The sequence below is a fragment of the Perna viridis genome, chromosome 5, assembly GCF_037379345.1.
Source record: "Perna viridis isolate PV_CMFRI_1.1 ecotype Kerala chromosome 5, ASM3737934v1, whole genome shotgun sequence".
Taxonomy (NCBI): Eukaryota; Metazoa; Mollusca; class Bivalvia; order Mytilida; family Mytilidae; genus Perna; species Perna viridis.
In genome coordinates this window covers 23,792,066-23,807,989 of record NC_142449.1, presented here as the reverse complement: position 1 = coordinate 23,807,989, position 15,924 = coordinate 23,792,066, and the positions used below count along the sequence as shown (strand labels likewise).

Here is a 15,924-nt window from a genome sequence, read left to right as displayed (position 1 = left end):
AACCCTACAGGCTTTCACTTAAACAACAAAACTCTCATTTCAAATACAGTAGTGTGAAGATATTTTAACTACGATGTACAATTACCTCCCTTTGCATGTTTGTTTTGTTTGTTGGGGTTTAACGTCCGAGCAGCAATATTTCAGCTATATTCAGACAATGAACATGAAATGAAAAAAAAGGATGGGTCACAAGGATAATAGGGTCGACAAATCTTGATTGCCACTGGAAAAAGCGGGGATGGGTAAGGTAGGGCAATTCAGCCTCCTGTGGCGGAGCGCAAAGGTTCCTACTCCTATTGAATACCACAGCAGTGTTCTTTAACGTGCAAGGAATGTGGCATCTTTCCCAACACGGTGCACCACTATGGTTTGCGGTCAGGTTTTCCGTATTATAGCCTGACAACCCCAGCACGTAACACGCCACGGGTACCCCATTCCACCACCTGGGGCACACATCCCAGTTGCTCTGTGGGCAGAGCGCCTAGCCCCTGGCTAGGTTTCTGAGCACTATTTAGTCGCCTTATACGACAAGCTTAGCGCTGCTGCAGGCCTATTCTTTTAACACCCGGACCTGCACGGGGCTATTTGAAAATCCGGTTTGTAGTTAGTTGAGGATGAATGTTTAGCGAAAGTTTCGGCTAGCTTATTGGCGATATCTTTTTCGGTGGTTAGAGTGGTATTACCAACTTCAAGGTGTTTCACTGAAGAATTCGTATTTTTTCCTTTTACTTTTCTAATAAAATTCCATACTTTATTGAGGGGAGTGTGAGATTTAATATTAGAAACAAAATTTTTCCAAGAGGTTCGTCTGGCTTGTTTACATGTACGTCGAGCTTTTGCTCGAAATATTCGGAAGGTTGACAAATTTGCTGGTGTAGGATTTTTGTCAAACCGGCGATGGGCCTTGTTGCGTTCTTCGATCGCTTTGTCGCATTCATCAGTAAACCATGGTTTACTAGGCCTTTTTGGATTTGTCGAGGTTTTAGGTATTGTTGTATTAGCAATTGATGTCAGTCTTTCATTAAATAATAAAATGGGATCTTCAACATCCTCCATCGTTTCTAATCGTAATTCTTCAAGACAGTGGGCTTCAAATGAAGTCCAATCTGCTTTCTCAAGTTTAAAACGAGGTTGACGTTGAAGATGCACAAATCTTCTTCCTGAAGGAGCTCCTCAACTTTTTTACCTTTATCGTTCGTATGATTACTTCCCCATAAAGGATTATGAGCATTAAAGTCACCCAAAATAATAAATGGTTTGGGCAACTGTTTAACCAAATCAACTAATTTATTTCTGCACAAAATTGAGTTTGGGGGAATATAAATGGAACAAACGGTTATGGTTTTATCAAGGGATAACCGAACGGCCACTGCTTGTAGATCGGTAGTTAAAGGAACTGAACTATGTATTACTCTGTTCCTAATAAAAATGGTAGATCCACCAGCAGCTGTACTATACATTGTATATCCTTTTACGGAAATTTGATTCGTTTCTTTTAAATGAGGCTCCTGGAGACATAATGCAACTGGTAAAATAGACTGAACAAGAAGAGTTAATTCCAAAATATTAGCCTTTAAACTTTAAACCTCGACAATTCCATTGAAGTAATTTGGCCACTTTTTATGGGTGACGAAGGGGGGTATCTTCTCTGACTTGGATCCGTGACCACGACTGGATGACCTTCTAGTACGAGTGCCACCATTAAGGTCAATTCGAATTCAAACCTAAGAGCCGAGTGGCATATACAGCCGTATCCTCGATCATCCAGCCGTCGATGACACGGGGGTTACGTCACGACTGGAGTCTAGATACGACCATCATCCACTAGGACCTCCTCGCCCACCGATAACTCACGGGTTGCATCTCACGGCAAACAAGTAGGTGAACCCACTTTTTATTTTAAACACCGGGTCGATGTTCGGATCGCTTTAGTCTGGCCTCTAACCTTTGACCTTTCCAGCATGGGTAACCCTACCAGCTGGCATAGCTCTTAGGATCACTGAGGCACGCAAGTCCCCATAACGACAAGGATAGCGATCCACAGGGGGGATGATCAAATGAACACGTTCCATTTGCTTTGTGTGCCCTAGCCCCCGGCACTATTTAGTCTCCTTTTACGACAAGCTTAGCGCTGCTGCAGGGCTATTATTTTAACACCAGGTCCTGCACGGGGCAGGAACTCGTAGTGGAGTATTTCAGACGTTTTGGTTCTGATGTCCATATTGAGGAGGAGTCGATGGACTACGGAATATCTTTACAAACTGGTAGGCTCAGAGGGACCATGAATGAAGACCAATATTGCAGTATTCCGTACCGTACGAGAGTGTACAAAAGGCCTGTATAGTTAACAGTCTTGGGCAGGCCATCACAGTGTCTTCGGTGTGGCGAAACTGGGCATCATCGAGCCCGATGCCAGGAACGACAAACAGCTGCAACTACTCAGCTGTCCTCTGGTGGAAGCAGGATAGAAACAGTAGCGGTGAAGGTCGTGAGGCTGAGGTACCGACGACAAGTAGCAGTGAAGGTATCGTGGAGGATGCTGATGTACTGACAGGCAGTGAAAGCGCTCAGGTACTGATTAGCAGTGAAGGTGCTCAAAAGAGCGCTGATGTACTGACTGGCAGTGAAGGATATCGATGTACTGATTTGCGGTGATGGTACCAATCCTGGTACTGAGGTAGCGATTCCTGAAGTGGCCAACACCCAGAAGAGACCTCGAGAGGAGGAGGAATCTGACAAGGATGACGGAGAAGATGTCACCGAAAAGAGAACCCGGGCCGACGATGATAATATGGAGGTAGACAGGAAGCCACTTGCCCTGCCACTGATAAGGCCGGACAAGCCGGAGGACCCAGTTAAAATCGACTAGGTGATATGAACTTTTTATTATGTTAAACGGTCTTAAGAGAATTTGTATTGTCCCCCCTGATATGATTGCCTTTATGTCCACGGTAAATGAGTTTAAATACCGATCATGCTTTATAATTTTGTTTGTTTGTTGGGGTTTAACGTCCGAGCAGCAATATTGATGATAAAATGAACATCAAATGATGATGAAGTGAAAAAGGGATGGGACACGAGGACAATGGGGTCGACAAATTTTGATTGCCACTGGAAATAGGGAGGTGGGTAGGGTCGGGCAATTTAGCCTCCTGTGGCGGAGCCCTATGGTTCCTACTCCGGGAGAATACCACAGCAGGGTTCTTTAACGTGCGAGGAACGTGGCATCTTTCCCAACACGGTGCACCACTATGGTTTGCGGTCAGGTTTTCCGTATTATAGCCTGACAACCCCAGCATGTAACACGCCAGGGGTACCCCATTCCACCACCTGGGGCACACATCCCAGTTGCTCTGTAGGCAGAGCGCCCTAGCCCCCAGATAAGGTTCTGAGCACTATTTAGTCGCCTTTTACGACAAGCATAGCGCTGCTGCAGGCCTATTCTTTTAACACCCGGACCTGCACGGGGCGACATAAATAGGATTAATGACGCAGTCGTAGGCAGGGCTATCTGGGTAGGCCATAAGTTTACTTACAAATTGAAGACCTAATTTCAAACGTCTGTCTCCAAGGGATGGTTCATTTGCCTGGGCATTAAGGCTCTCAATAGGAGAGGTTCTGAAGGCACCAAGGCAAATTCGCAACCCCTGGTGGTGAACAGCGTCTAAAATTTTAAGGTAAGATTTTTTGGCGGAACCATAAACAATAGATCCATAATCAAGTTTAGACCTAACCAAAGATCTATATAAATTTAATAAAATTGAGCTATCAGCACACCAATCGGTACTGGACACCATTTTTAAAATATCTAATGCCTTAAGACACCTAGATTTAAGTAATTTGATATGGGGAAGAAAAGAGTTTATTATCAAAAAGTAATCCAAGGAATTTTGTTTCTTCTACTATTTTGATTTTATTACCATAAAGAAAGAGATCTGGGTCCGGATGCAGCTTTCCCTTTCGACAAAAGTGCATACCAACAGTTGTAGATGTAGAAAACTTAAACCCATTCTCCAAAGCCCATTTCTCAATTCTTTTGAGGCAAAGTTGTAACTGCCTTTCAATATTACTCATATTTTGTCCCCTGTAGCAGATCAAAAAGTCGTCTACATACAAGGAACCGTCAATATTGTCCTTCAAAACTTGGGCTAAACTATTAATTTTAATACTGAAGAGAGTGACAGAAAGAATACTTCCCTGAGGAACTCCCATTTCCTGTTCCTTCTCCTCAGAAAAAGTCGAATTTACACTCACATTAAAGTGACGATCTGGCAAAAAATTATACAAGAACAGAGGAAGTCTTCCTTTCAACCCCATATCAAATATGTCATTATTTGACTTGAAGTTTAATTTTGTCTTTTCTGCAGATGATTTAATTTTTTGAAAATCCGGTTTGTAGTTAGTTGATGATGAATGTTTAGCGAAAGTTTCGGCTAGCTTATTGGCGATATCTTTTTCGGTGGTTCGACTGGTATTACCAACTTCAAGGTGTTTCACTGAAGAACTCTTATTTTTTCCTTTTACTTTTCTAATAAAATTCCATACTTTATTGAGGGGAGTGTGAGATTTAATATTAGAAACAAATTTTTTCCAAGAGGTTCGTCTGGCTTGTTTACATGTACGTCGAGCTTTTGCTCGAAATATTCGGAAGTGTCATATAGTTCATTTTGATTAAAATTGATAAAGTCAATTTTAATGTTGAAATTTCATGTTTCATTTCTAAAGTTTCAAATTTGGAATATTTAGAGTTTAATTCTAGGTATTTGAACATTGAGTTATTTTGATAACACATAAAGTTTAAGTTTTATATTCCCACAGATGGCAAAAAGCTCTTTTCAATGAAATTAAGTGGAAAAGGGTTTCTTGTTTGTTCTGAAGATTAATTATCTAAAATTAACCAGGCTTTGGGCCCAGTTTATGAGATAGGTGTAGGCTTAATTACTTGATTGCGCAATTGAAATCAGCTCTATTGTGTCAAGCCGGACGCTTAATCCAGTGGTAGATAATCTGAACAATAGGCAATTTACATATCTTGTAAGTGTTCCTACAGTGTCAAAAAGTAGTTTTAGACACACATTTAATTGAAATTTATTCGCCGTTTCCTAGCAAATTAATGTAATCTAATTCTGATTGGCCCTCATCTGGAAAATAGTGCAAAAGCGAGGAATTTGTTTATTTGCTGGTATAGCGTCACTTTTGAGTTTGCCAGCAAATAAAGAAGTTCAAAATAATTCACTGTTTTCCAGGTAAGACAATTTTCATTATTCACTTTATAAATTTAAAGTTATGGTAATTTTGATGTTTAAAATAATTGGAAATTAAGTTTTAGTTTTTCTAGATTTAATTTGCTTGCTTTAGTAATTTGGTTTTTTTATTCACTGACTAAATTGTGAATTTGAAGGATAATTTTGGCTACTTCTAAATGAGGCTAAGGCATGCAAAAGCCCGACTTTTGTATGCAAGTATTTTATTAAGTTTATTAAGAAATTTGGCTCTTTTGAGTCATTTGACGCTTTCAATATATTAAGAAGAAGCGTATCGATGATAGATTTTCCTATTTCCAGGTAAGCGTCCTTGGTTTAGCAAGTCCCAAAACATTTCATATAGTCTGCTTTACGGCATAGGTAATATTTGAATATTCTCGCATTCTTTTATTTGTCTCATAATTTTGATTTATTTGATTGTGTAAATATGATCGTAATACTGTTTTATTAGTTTTTGTATAATTGAGATAGCGTCCCTCGCTTAGTGTGTCCCAAAATGCGTTCAGTTAAAGGGAGATAATTCAGATTTTTTCCCGCAACACGTTTTTAAGGAAAACGACAAAAAAAAAAAAAAAAAAAAAGATTGTTCTTTTAAGTTTTATTAAGATGTAGGTGTCCAGTCGTATAGTCACGAAAGCCAATGGTTTCATACTCCTCGTGTTTTAAATTTTGAAGTGAAATTAAGTGATTTGTCAAATTCATAAAGTTTTTAATTTTATTTTTGATATCCATTAGTAACGAAGATTTGATTGGGTGAAATATTTGAATTTAAATGTTTATTCTTATCCTATTATTGTATACTTATGCATCTTATATGATATTGTTTTTTATTGTTATAACACTTTTGAGTTTGCCAGCAAATAAAGAAGTTCAAAATAAATCACTGTTTTCCAGGCCTGTCAGAAGACCCCGAGTCAGTTACGTAGTAACAAACAGTGTCCTGAATCTATACAGTCATTACTAGCGCCTGTCTGTCTGTCTGTCCGTCTGTACTCTACTAGCTATTCCCCCACAGGAAACAAGAAAATTGTAGTGTGTCAATTGGTGGACGAACCAAAAGATCCAGAGGACAGACAGATTCATCATTGATGTCAAGTGGTTATTGGTTGAGGATGAGACCCAACAATTCTACCCAAGGAACATCCACCTCCCAGGAGACGGAGACGATACCACCAACAGAGGATGTAAACCAAACAACCCAAGGGGCAGAAGGGGGTGTTGAGACTGGCATCCTAGTGGACCTTCCAGTCCAGACCAGACCAGTTCTACAATCAACAGGCTCAGAGACTATATCACCAGTGACATCAGAAACTCCAATACGATCTCCAAAGGTACAAGTATCCCTGGAAAGATTCAATGGGTCAGGTGACGCCACCCAATGGTGGTCTATGTTTATGACTTTCTTAACACTTCAAAGAATCTTGCCAGCCGAAGGTGTCAATGTTCTACCTTTCTATTTAGATGGCATTGCCAAACAATGGTATTATATGACCAGTTCTACTGTAAGAAAATCCTTACAACTACTTAATACTTCATTCATTAACCGTTTCAAAACTGATGAAGACGATGATATTTGTTTAACCGATCTTAAACAAGAGCGAAATGAACCTGTTGATGAATTTATTCACCGAGCATTAAAATACAACAAAAATGATAGTTGCAATGAAAAGTTTCTCATTAAATTATTATACAGAGGTATAAAAGAGTCAATCAGAAACATTGTTATGCCTCAAAATCCAACCTCAGTGGCAGATCTTATCGAAAGGGCAAAAAGAGCAGAGTTAACAATCAAAATGGGAGAATATGCTCCAGATTCGAAGGAAAACATTTTTATGAGTGCTATTCAATCAATGGAAAAGACATTCGCTGACAAACTTGAAAGTTGTATGCAATCTATAGCAGCCATTTCAACATCAAATATAGAAAACCAACCCAGACATAACTTTAAAACTAATTATGTTCATGAACAGTCATTTCAGATGCCTCGCAGCCAGCAGCAGCAGCAGCAGCAACAACAGCCTAGAATTCACCAGCAAGTGCCAAGATCGTTTGAGAGAACCAGGGGATGCCAGGGTTGTGGTAAGTCCTGCAGATTAAGGTCACTATGCCCCGCCAATAATATGATGTGCCACTATTGCCATAAGCCTGGTCATTACATGAGGGTCTGCATTAAGCGAAGTCAAGATATGTCACAAAGGTCAGGACGCTAGGAATTCGGGCCTGCCTTTGGGCAACAGTCTAGAGGTGGGCACAAACATAATTCTAACCCCTATCTCAGAAACTATCTGTCAAAATCTTACTCTAAACAAGAGCAAATTTTTCCCGTCACATCTTTAGATTCGGATAAGTGTACGACAAAAGTTTTCATAGGAAAAACTCACACCAAGGCTCTTATTGATACAGGAGCTAATATTTCAGTTATCAGTAGGGAGTTTTTGGCACATACTTCTTATCGAGTTAAAGCATTGAATGATAGTCACATCAAGCAAGTTTTAGCTGCTAATGGACAACAGGTGCAGGTTTTAGGCAAAATTGATATTGATATTTCTATAGGGGACCACATTTTTACTCAAACTTTTCATGTTTTAGATAGGCTTCATCATACTCTTATATTGGGTGTTGATTTCATGAAAAAGCATCATGCTTTTCTCAACTTTTCTGAGTGTACTCTGGAGTTAAAGTCGAATTCTCAGGTAGTCATAGGGTCCATTACATTGAAGACAGGTCTTGTACGCACTAAAAAGGCAGTGAATATTCCATCTAATTCTGAAACCCTCATTACTGTCTCTGTTTCGAAACAAGCTGACAATAGTACAATTCTCTTGGAACCAATTGAGGCTAAATGTCAACTACCTGAAGGTTTGGTTATAGCTAAGTGTCTTGTTAAGGTTCACAAAGGAAAGGCTGTGATACGAGTTCTCAATCCAACAAATTCTGATGTCAAAATTAGGGCTCACAAAGTAGTTGCTAAGATCTCATCGGTTCAAACTGAACAAATCTACTCTCTAGATGACACAGGTCCTAGTTCTTCAAAGACTCAAAATCATTCCAGTTCTTCACCTTCGGCTTCTTCTAGTGACTTGTCCTTTGATTTTAAAAACTCTTGTTTGTTGCCTGAGGAAAAACAGAAGCTTTTGGCCTTCTTACAAAGGAACAAATCTGTCTTTGCAACATCAATGGATCAACTTGGTTGCACTCCCTTCTATCAACACCACATTGAAACTATCCCAGGTGCAAAACCAATCAGATCTGCTCCTTATAGGCAAGCACCCAAAGTTAGGGCGGAACAAGATCGCCAAATTGCAGAGTTTCAAAAGCTTGGTATTGTTGAACCCTCTACTTCTAATTGGGCGTCACCAGTAGTCATGTGCTTCAAAAAGTCTGGTGAAATGAGGATGGCAATTGACTACCGAAAATTAAATGCTGTCACTGTTCCCCAATCTTTTCCTCTACCTCATCTTGACAGTGTTTTTGATGCCATTGGGGAGGCAAAGGCTCAATATTTTTCTTGTGTTGATTTAAAATCTGGCTTCCATCAGGTACCATTGTCTGACGAAAGCAAGCATAAAAGTTCTTTTATCACTCAGTCAGGAATCTACCAATTCACAAGAATGCCATTTGGTCTGATGAACAGTCCTATCACTTTCCAGGCAATGATGTCCCATGTTCTTAGAGGCCTAAATTGGAAATTTCTCTTGGTGTATGTGGATGATATTTTGGTTTTCTCTCGTACATTTGAAGAACATCTCAGTCATTTGTCCCAGGTTTTTGACAGGTTACGTGAGGCTAATTTAAAACTTCACTCAAAGAAATGTCACTTTGCAGTGCAGGAATTAAAATTTCTAGGTTACGTCATATCTCGCGAAGGTGCCAAGGTCGATCCTGAGAAAACAGTTTGTTTGTTTTGTTTGTTGGGGTTTAACGTCCGAGCAGCAATATTTCAGCTATATTCAGACGATGAACATGAAATGGATGATAAAATGAACATGAAATGAAAAAAAGAAAGGATGGGTCACAAGGATAATAGGGTCGACAAATTTTGATTGCCACTGGAAAAAGGGGGGATGGGTAAGGTCGGGCAATTAAGCCTCCTGTGGCGGAGCGCAAAGGTTCCTACTCCTATCGAATACCACAGCAGGGTTCTTTAACGTGCGAGGAACGTGGCATCTTTCCCAACACGGTGCACCACTATGGATTGCGGTCAGGTTTTCCGTATTATAGCCTGACAACCCCAGCATGTAACACGCCAGGGGTACCATATTCCACCACCTGGGGCACACATCCCAGTTGCTCTGTGGGCAGAGCGCCTAGCCCCCGGCTAGGTTTCTGACAACTGTTTAGTCGCCTTTTACGACAAGCTTAGCGCTGCTGCAGGTTTATTCTTTTAACACCCGGACCTGCAATGTCCCAGTTCCAAAAACTCAAAAACAGTTGCGTTCAGTACTTGGTATGGCAAATTTCTATCGAAGGTTTATCAAGGACTACAGCAAAATAGTCGCTCCCATGAATGCTCTTCTTCACAAAGATCAGCCAGTTAGGCTCAAGTGGACACCTAAGTGTCAGACGGCTTTTGAAACTCTCAAGCATTCTTTAGTCACTGCCCCTGTTCTTGGTTACCCAAATCTTGAGAGACCTTTCATTCTTACATGTGATAGTTCAGATGTTGCAGTTGGCTTTGTTCTTGGTCAATTAGATGATGAGAAAAAGGAGTATGTTATTGCTTATGGGAACAAAACCTTGACCAAAGAGGAGAGAAATTACACAACCTCAGAGAAGGAACTCTTAGCTATTCTTAAAGGTGTTGAAGCTTTTCGACCTTACCTCTCACATAACCATTTCACTGTAATAACTGATCATCGGGCTCTCATTTGGTTGAAGACAGCCAAACACACAGGTCGTTTGGCCAGGTGGATGCTAAAATTACAGGAGCTTCAGTTCGATATTATACATAGGTCAGGTAAAAGCAATGTTGTGGCTGTTTGTTTAAGTCGCCTCCCTAATCCTTTAATAGCAGAAAAGATTGATTCTATTTCAGCCCCAAGTCAAGGTTCTTCTGATATCCAAGCTTCCACTTCTTATAGCGAAGATGATACTGATAATATGGGTACAGCTGTTACCTTCTATTACAATTTTGATCATTTCCACCCTAGTTTTGAGCACCCAGCTGTATCTGCTATTGATACAGCCCCCGCTGAAAACCCTGTTGATACACCAGATCTCCCCCAGTTGCAAAAGGACTGTCCAGAATTTTCTTGTGTCTATAAATATCTTGAGTTAGATGAACTTCCTGACGATGCTAAGTTAAGAGACAAGGTTGTTTCTAAGAGCAAACATTTCCAACTAGTTGATAAAGTGCTTTACCATATGTATCAAAAGAGATGCAAAGGTCAGGAGGAGGAAATGCGACAACTCGGACAAATCGCACTTCCAAAATGTTTAAGATTAGATGCTCTCAAGTCATATCATGATTCTTTGGCAGCAGGTGGACATTTCGGTATCGATAAGGTCAGTAATTCTTTCACTCAAAAATATTGGTGGAAAGGCATGTATCAGGATGTTACTGATTATGTAAAATCCTGTGAAAGGTGTCAAAAGGCCAAACAAAATTGTCACCCTAATAAGCCCCCTTTGACTCAAATGCCTCAGGTTGGTCGATTCGAGAGATGGCACATTGATGTTCTTGGTCCACTTACAAAAACAAAGGAGGGTTATGAGTACATTCTGTTGATAGTAGATGCATTTAGTAGATTCTGTGAAGCTTTTCCTATGCGCACTCAAAGTGCAAAAGAAATTGCCGAGAACCTCTATAGTGGTGTCATTACAAGGTATGGGAGTCCAAGAGTTCTCTTTAGTGATCGTGGTCAACCTTTCATGTCTAAGATTGTCAAGGCTATGTGTGAAATCTTTCAAATCACACAGCATCACAGCACCTCATACCATCCTAACACCAATGGAACCGTCGAGCGCCAAAATCACACCTTGGCTCAGTCTCTTCGCACTTACTGTAACAACAGTCATGACATCTGGCCCTCTCTTATTCCTGGAATCATGATGGCTTTTTGTAGGTCTGTTTCATCTTCTACAGGGTTTTCACCGTATTATATGGTTTTTGGAGAAGAAATGAAAATTCCATTTGATATAGCGTTGCAACCAAAGGACTCTTTACCCCCAGAATCACCAGAGTATATCAAGCAGTTCCTTTCTAAGCTAAAGATAGCCCATACAGTTGCTTCTCAGAATGAAAGTGCACAAAAGGAAAAGAACAAAGTCAGGCATGATAGAAATGCAAGAACTCCACGCTTTGCTATAGGAGATCTTGTATTGTTGAAAAACCACAAGTTTCCTAAAGGTCAAGCTAGAAAACTCTGTGACAAGGCTAATGGTCCTTATCGCATATGGTATTCGGAGAGAGTCGGATCAAAAGCGTCAGGCGTCCCTTATCAATGCAACAAACTTACAACTTTACATGCACCCTGATCCAATTAGGAGAAACTTGTCGTTGAACCACCCTCCACAGATTGATAATGACCCTGAGTCAGACATTGAATCTTTGAGTGATCATGATATTGAACCTGCCCCTCTTTCACAAAACCTCCCAAGATCTCAAACTCCTGTTGACCCAACTGTGAAGTATCGCATTAAGAAGCTTGTTAGGGGTAGATTTAAGGCTGGTCGTAGAGAAATATTAGTCAATTGGGAAGATGGCTCATGCTCATGAGAGCCAGATGAATCTTTTGATGAGGGTCTACTAGCTGTCATTAACTCAAAGTGGACAAAAAAGGGAAAACGTAGGAAAAGTCATTTTCGATAGAGGTATCTTAGTTTTCACAGTTTTGGCAATCTCTAGTTCCTCTTAAATTAAAGTGTGCAGTCTCGTTCTATCCATATTTAGTAAGTGTTTTTATGTTTCTCTGGGGCTCTATTAACCTGAGTGAGCTGATAAAGAGTTATTAATTCATTTCATTTTCATTGTGGTATTGCTACACCACATGTTTATTGGGTGTTAAGAGAGTGGTATTGCGACACCACCTATTGATTTATGTGTTTAGAGTGTGGTACTTGACACCACAAATCTGAGTGCAACTAGCAACGTTGTAGCCAGATTTCATGTTCGAACATTTATAGCGTATGGACTCACTTGTACAACTTAGACAACAATGCCCGTTGGTAATGGTGCTAAGAAGAATTGCGCTTTGAGACATTTGCTTCAAATATAGGTTAATTGTCTATGACTAAGGGTAAATTGATGATTCAATCCCAGAAAATTGGAGATGCTTTTGAAAGTCCTTGTGGTTTCTAATTGCTTGTTTCATAGTGCTAGATTGTATGCTGAGACGTTGGCTGCAGTCATTTGAAGTAATTGGCATATCTAATTTTCTCTTTTGGTATCATTGTAGGCCCTTACTTGAGTTTTTGGAGCTGTCTCCTTCTAGTTCCCTTTGTCATCATAAGTTGTGACACCGCAAGTGCTGTCCCATCATCACAAGATGTGATTCAGAGATTGAATTACGGAGTAGTGTTTCGCCCAGAGTCGAAGCTTTTCATCGCACAAGAGACATGGCTGCACACTTTTATGATTCCTTTACCCAGAGACTTGCCATTACCACAAACAGAGTTCTGCAATGCCACACAAACAAATTGCTCACAGTTCAACAGCATGGTACCGTTTATTAGACATTTACATACATCTATGATTCATGATTTGAAAGAAACAATTAAGGCTATTCGTACTCTTGTTCCTCAGTCAAATATTTTCCAAGGTAGAAGGATATCGAGGTCACTTTTACCATTTATAGGCACTTTAGCCAAAGGTTTATTTGGAACGGCAACAATGTCGGATGTTGAGTTGTTAGCAAAACATATTAATGCTTTAAATGTTAGAACTAGAGAAATTACACAAGCTCTCCAGCAACATGGGGATCACCTTTCATCTTTTGTAAAGGTGGTCGATGATAAAACATCAAACTTATTGCAAGGTATTAAGGATAATTCTTTTGAAATTAGGCAGCTTTCGAAATCAGTAAATAAGTCTTTAGGGATGTTGCAACACTCCTTGATGAACATGTCTCAATTGTTAATTACCCTTACTAATAACTTTAACACTTTGCACTCTAACCTTGTCCAACTGCAAAATGCAATCCAGTCATTGGTGGAAGGACGCATTTCACCCTTTCTTATACCTAAACAAGTCTTTACTAAGACTTTACATAACATTCAATCCATTTTAACTAAATACTATCCTGGTTTTTATTTGACACATTTTCATGCCTCTTATTATTACACAACATCCAACTTTATGTTCACTAGAAACCATTCCTCTCTATATATCACGGTACGATTTCCTGTATGTTCACATGCTCGTCCATTGCAACTATACAAAATCATTGCACTTCCTGTGCCGGCTACTAACAAAAACCTCACTAAGCATGCGACTAAGCTCTTTGATTTGCCTGGTTTCCTAGCACTAACACATGATCATGATTATTTCTTGCCATTGCAATCAGCTGACCTGACTAACTGCGTGCATGGCTCAACAATTATTTGTAATTTCAACATGGCATTAGTTCCTTCAATCAGCCCACAATGTTCATCAGCAGTGTTCCACAACAATGTCAACCAGGTATCACAACTATGCAACTTTCGGTTTTTACAAAATCATATTTCACATAGCATTATGGAGTTAACACCAACATCAGTGCTTGTTTATGATAGTGAGGACATGTATTTAGATTGTCCTCAACACCAAAGAAAGATACCTGGGTGTACATTTTGCGTTATTGATATACCTTGCAAATGCTCAATTTCTACAAGAAGCTTATATTTTTCTCCAAGGCTTGTTAAATGTTATAATTCAAGTTCTCATTTTTCTGTTTTACATCCAGTCAATCTTGCCTTGGTACAAGAATTTTTCGATGAACAAAAATTTTCTAAGGTTCTTGGAGATACTTTATTTTCGACACCAGTTTACCTATCTATTCCAAATTTTTCATTTTATGAGCACAATATTTCAAGTGTTTTAGCTGCAGATGCAAAAACCCATTTAAATTTAAAGAAAATAGCGAGCGCAGCTAAAGAGGATAAAATGATTTTTAAAACCTTATCAGAACCATTGTTGTCTGGAGAGATAAGTTTGAAGTCAAGTTGGCCTGACAAAACAGCCATTTTATCTTTCATTTCTATGGGAGTTGCCAGTCTTTCTCTTTTCGCTTTCGCATATTTGTTTTGTAAGATCAGAAAGATGGCATTGTCTTTAACGGTTATGCAGCAAATGGCTAGTGTAAAATCTCAAAGTGCACCATCATTCATATATTATAAGCCAACTGACACACCTCAAGTAGAACAAAATGTTATGAGCAATGTCAAAGAATTTTTAACATCTGAATTCACTTGGGTACATGCTTCTGTTGTCCTTAGCATTTTAGTTTTGATATTTTTGTCGATTTTAGTTATTTATTTATACAAGTCCAGGAGTAATCGTTGTACAAAATTGGTGTTAGAAGTTACAAGTGGCGGCAATTGTGTTGTCATCCCTATCCTCGAATTATCATTGTGGCCATCTTATTATAAGTTCACTCGTTCAAATGTTGAAGACTTGACTGTTGCCCCGTTCCCTACAAGTAAACTATTTGTTGTTTGGTCTGAATTTAGAGTAACTAATTTGTTGACAAATCAGTCAGTTAATATTCCTACTTCCCTACCCTGTAGTTTTATGCAACGTTATAAGTTGAACCAGATACTTCGACAACCTTTCAATACTTATATATATGTGACACATCAGAATTTCGCTTCAGTTCTGAATCCACCAGGAGATGTTGTTCAAAATGTAACAAAAACTTCTGCGGTGAATTCTAATTCACTGTATCCATGTCTATGAACTGATTTTTTTAGCAACCTCACGCGATTTAGTAGTCATCTTTACATGTTTTTATCACATTCATGATAAATTTTAGACAATTTTTTTAATTTAGACTTTAAGTAGAGCCATCTCTTCTTGTAGATGTAAAATCATTCGTTTACGCATCAAGTCGTGGTACAAGTATCCTGGGCGAGGGAGAAATCAACAGTAAAGTTCGTGTTGTTCCTGGTGGCAAAATTAGACAATTAAGCAATATGGCTGTACAAGATCTTCAATCCGTGCCAGGAATCAAAATTGTTTACTTCTTTACCGGAATACCTGATATTTGTACCTTGAAAAGAGATAAAAACTCTCTCTATGAAGAACTTTTTGGATATGGACAAAGGTCATGTGAATCATTTTAAGACCGAAATTTTATTTGTTCAAGAGCAAATGAAACAAATTGGTTGTAAGGTTGTTTTCTGTACCATTCCTCCTATGAACTTTTCAATGTGGAATGCAAACAGACTGAAAATTAGAAAAACAAAGTTTTTGAAATTTGTCAAAGATTATCCTTCTATGCAAAAGGCTCTCAATGATGCCTTACATACACTAAATTGTTTTATTACGAATGTTAATTGCAAAAATGAAGTTGTCACTCCCTTCGTCCACACGGCTATTGTAAAGCAGAGAAAAGATGGGCATTTCAAATTTTCATATTCAAAAATGCCAGATGGTGTTCACCCATCACCAGAGTTAGCCGCTACATGGGTTACTAAGTTTAGTAAAGCCATTGACATAAATAAGCGCAAACTTGCTTCTTGA

General features: G+C 39.2%; 1 protein-coding gene across 1 annotated transcript; it reads left to right on the top strand.

Moving 5' to 3' along the window:
* The first annotated feature begins 6,167 nt into the window (after nucleotides 1–6,167).
* Nucleotides 6,168–15,138, top strand: LOC148616589 (uncharacterized). Its single transcript, XM_088585086.1, has 2 exons — nucleotides 6,168–7,343; nucleotides 12,662–15,138. The coding sequence occupies exons 1-2, from the start codon at nucleotides 6,353–6,355 to the stop codon at nucleotides 15,136–15,138; spliced, it is 3,468 nt and encodes a 1,155-aa protein (XP_088441212.1). The 5' UTR covers nucleotides 6,168–6,352.
* The last annotated feature ends 786 nt before the right edge of the window (nucleotides 15,139–15,924 follow it).

Coding starts and splice junctions, on each gene's coding strand:
- LOC148616589 (XM_088585086.1), top strand. CDS start 6,353: ATGTCAAGTGGTTATTGGTTGAGGATGAGACCCAACAATTCTACCCAA. Junction 7,344..12,661: donor CAGGGGATGCCAGGGTTGTG/GTAAGTCCTGCA, acceptor GTATCATTGTAG/GCCCTTACTTGAGTTTTTGG.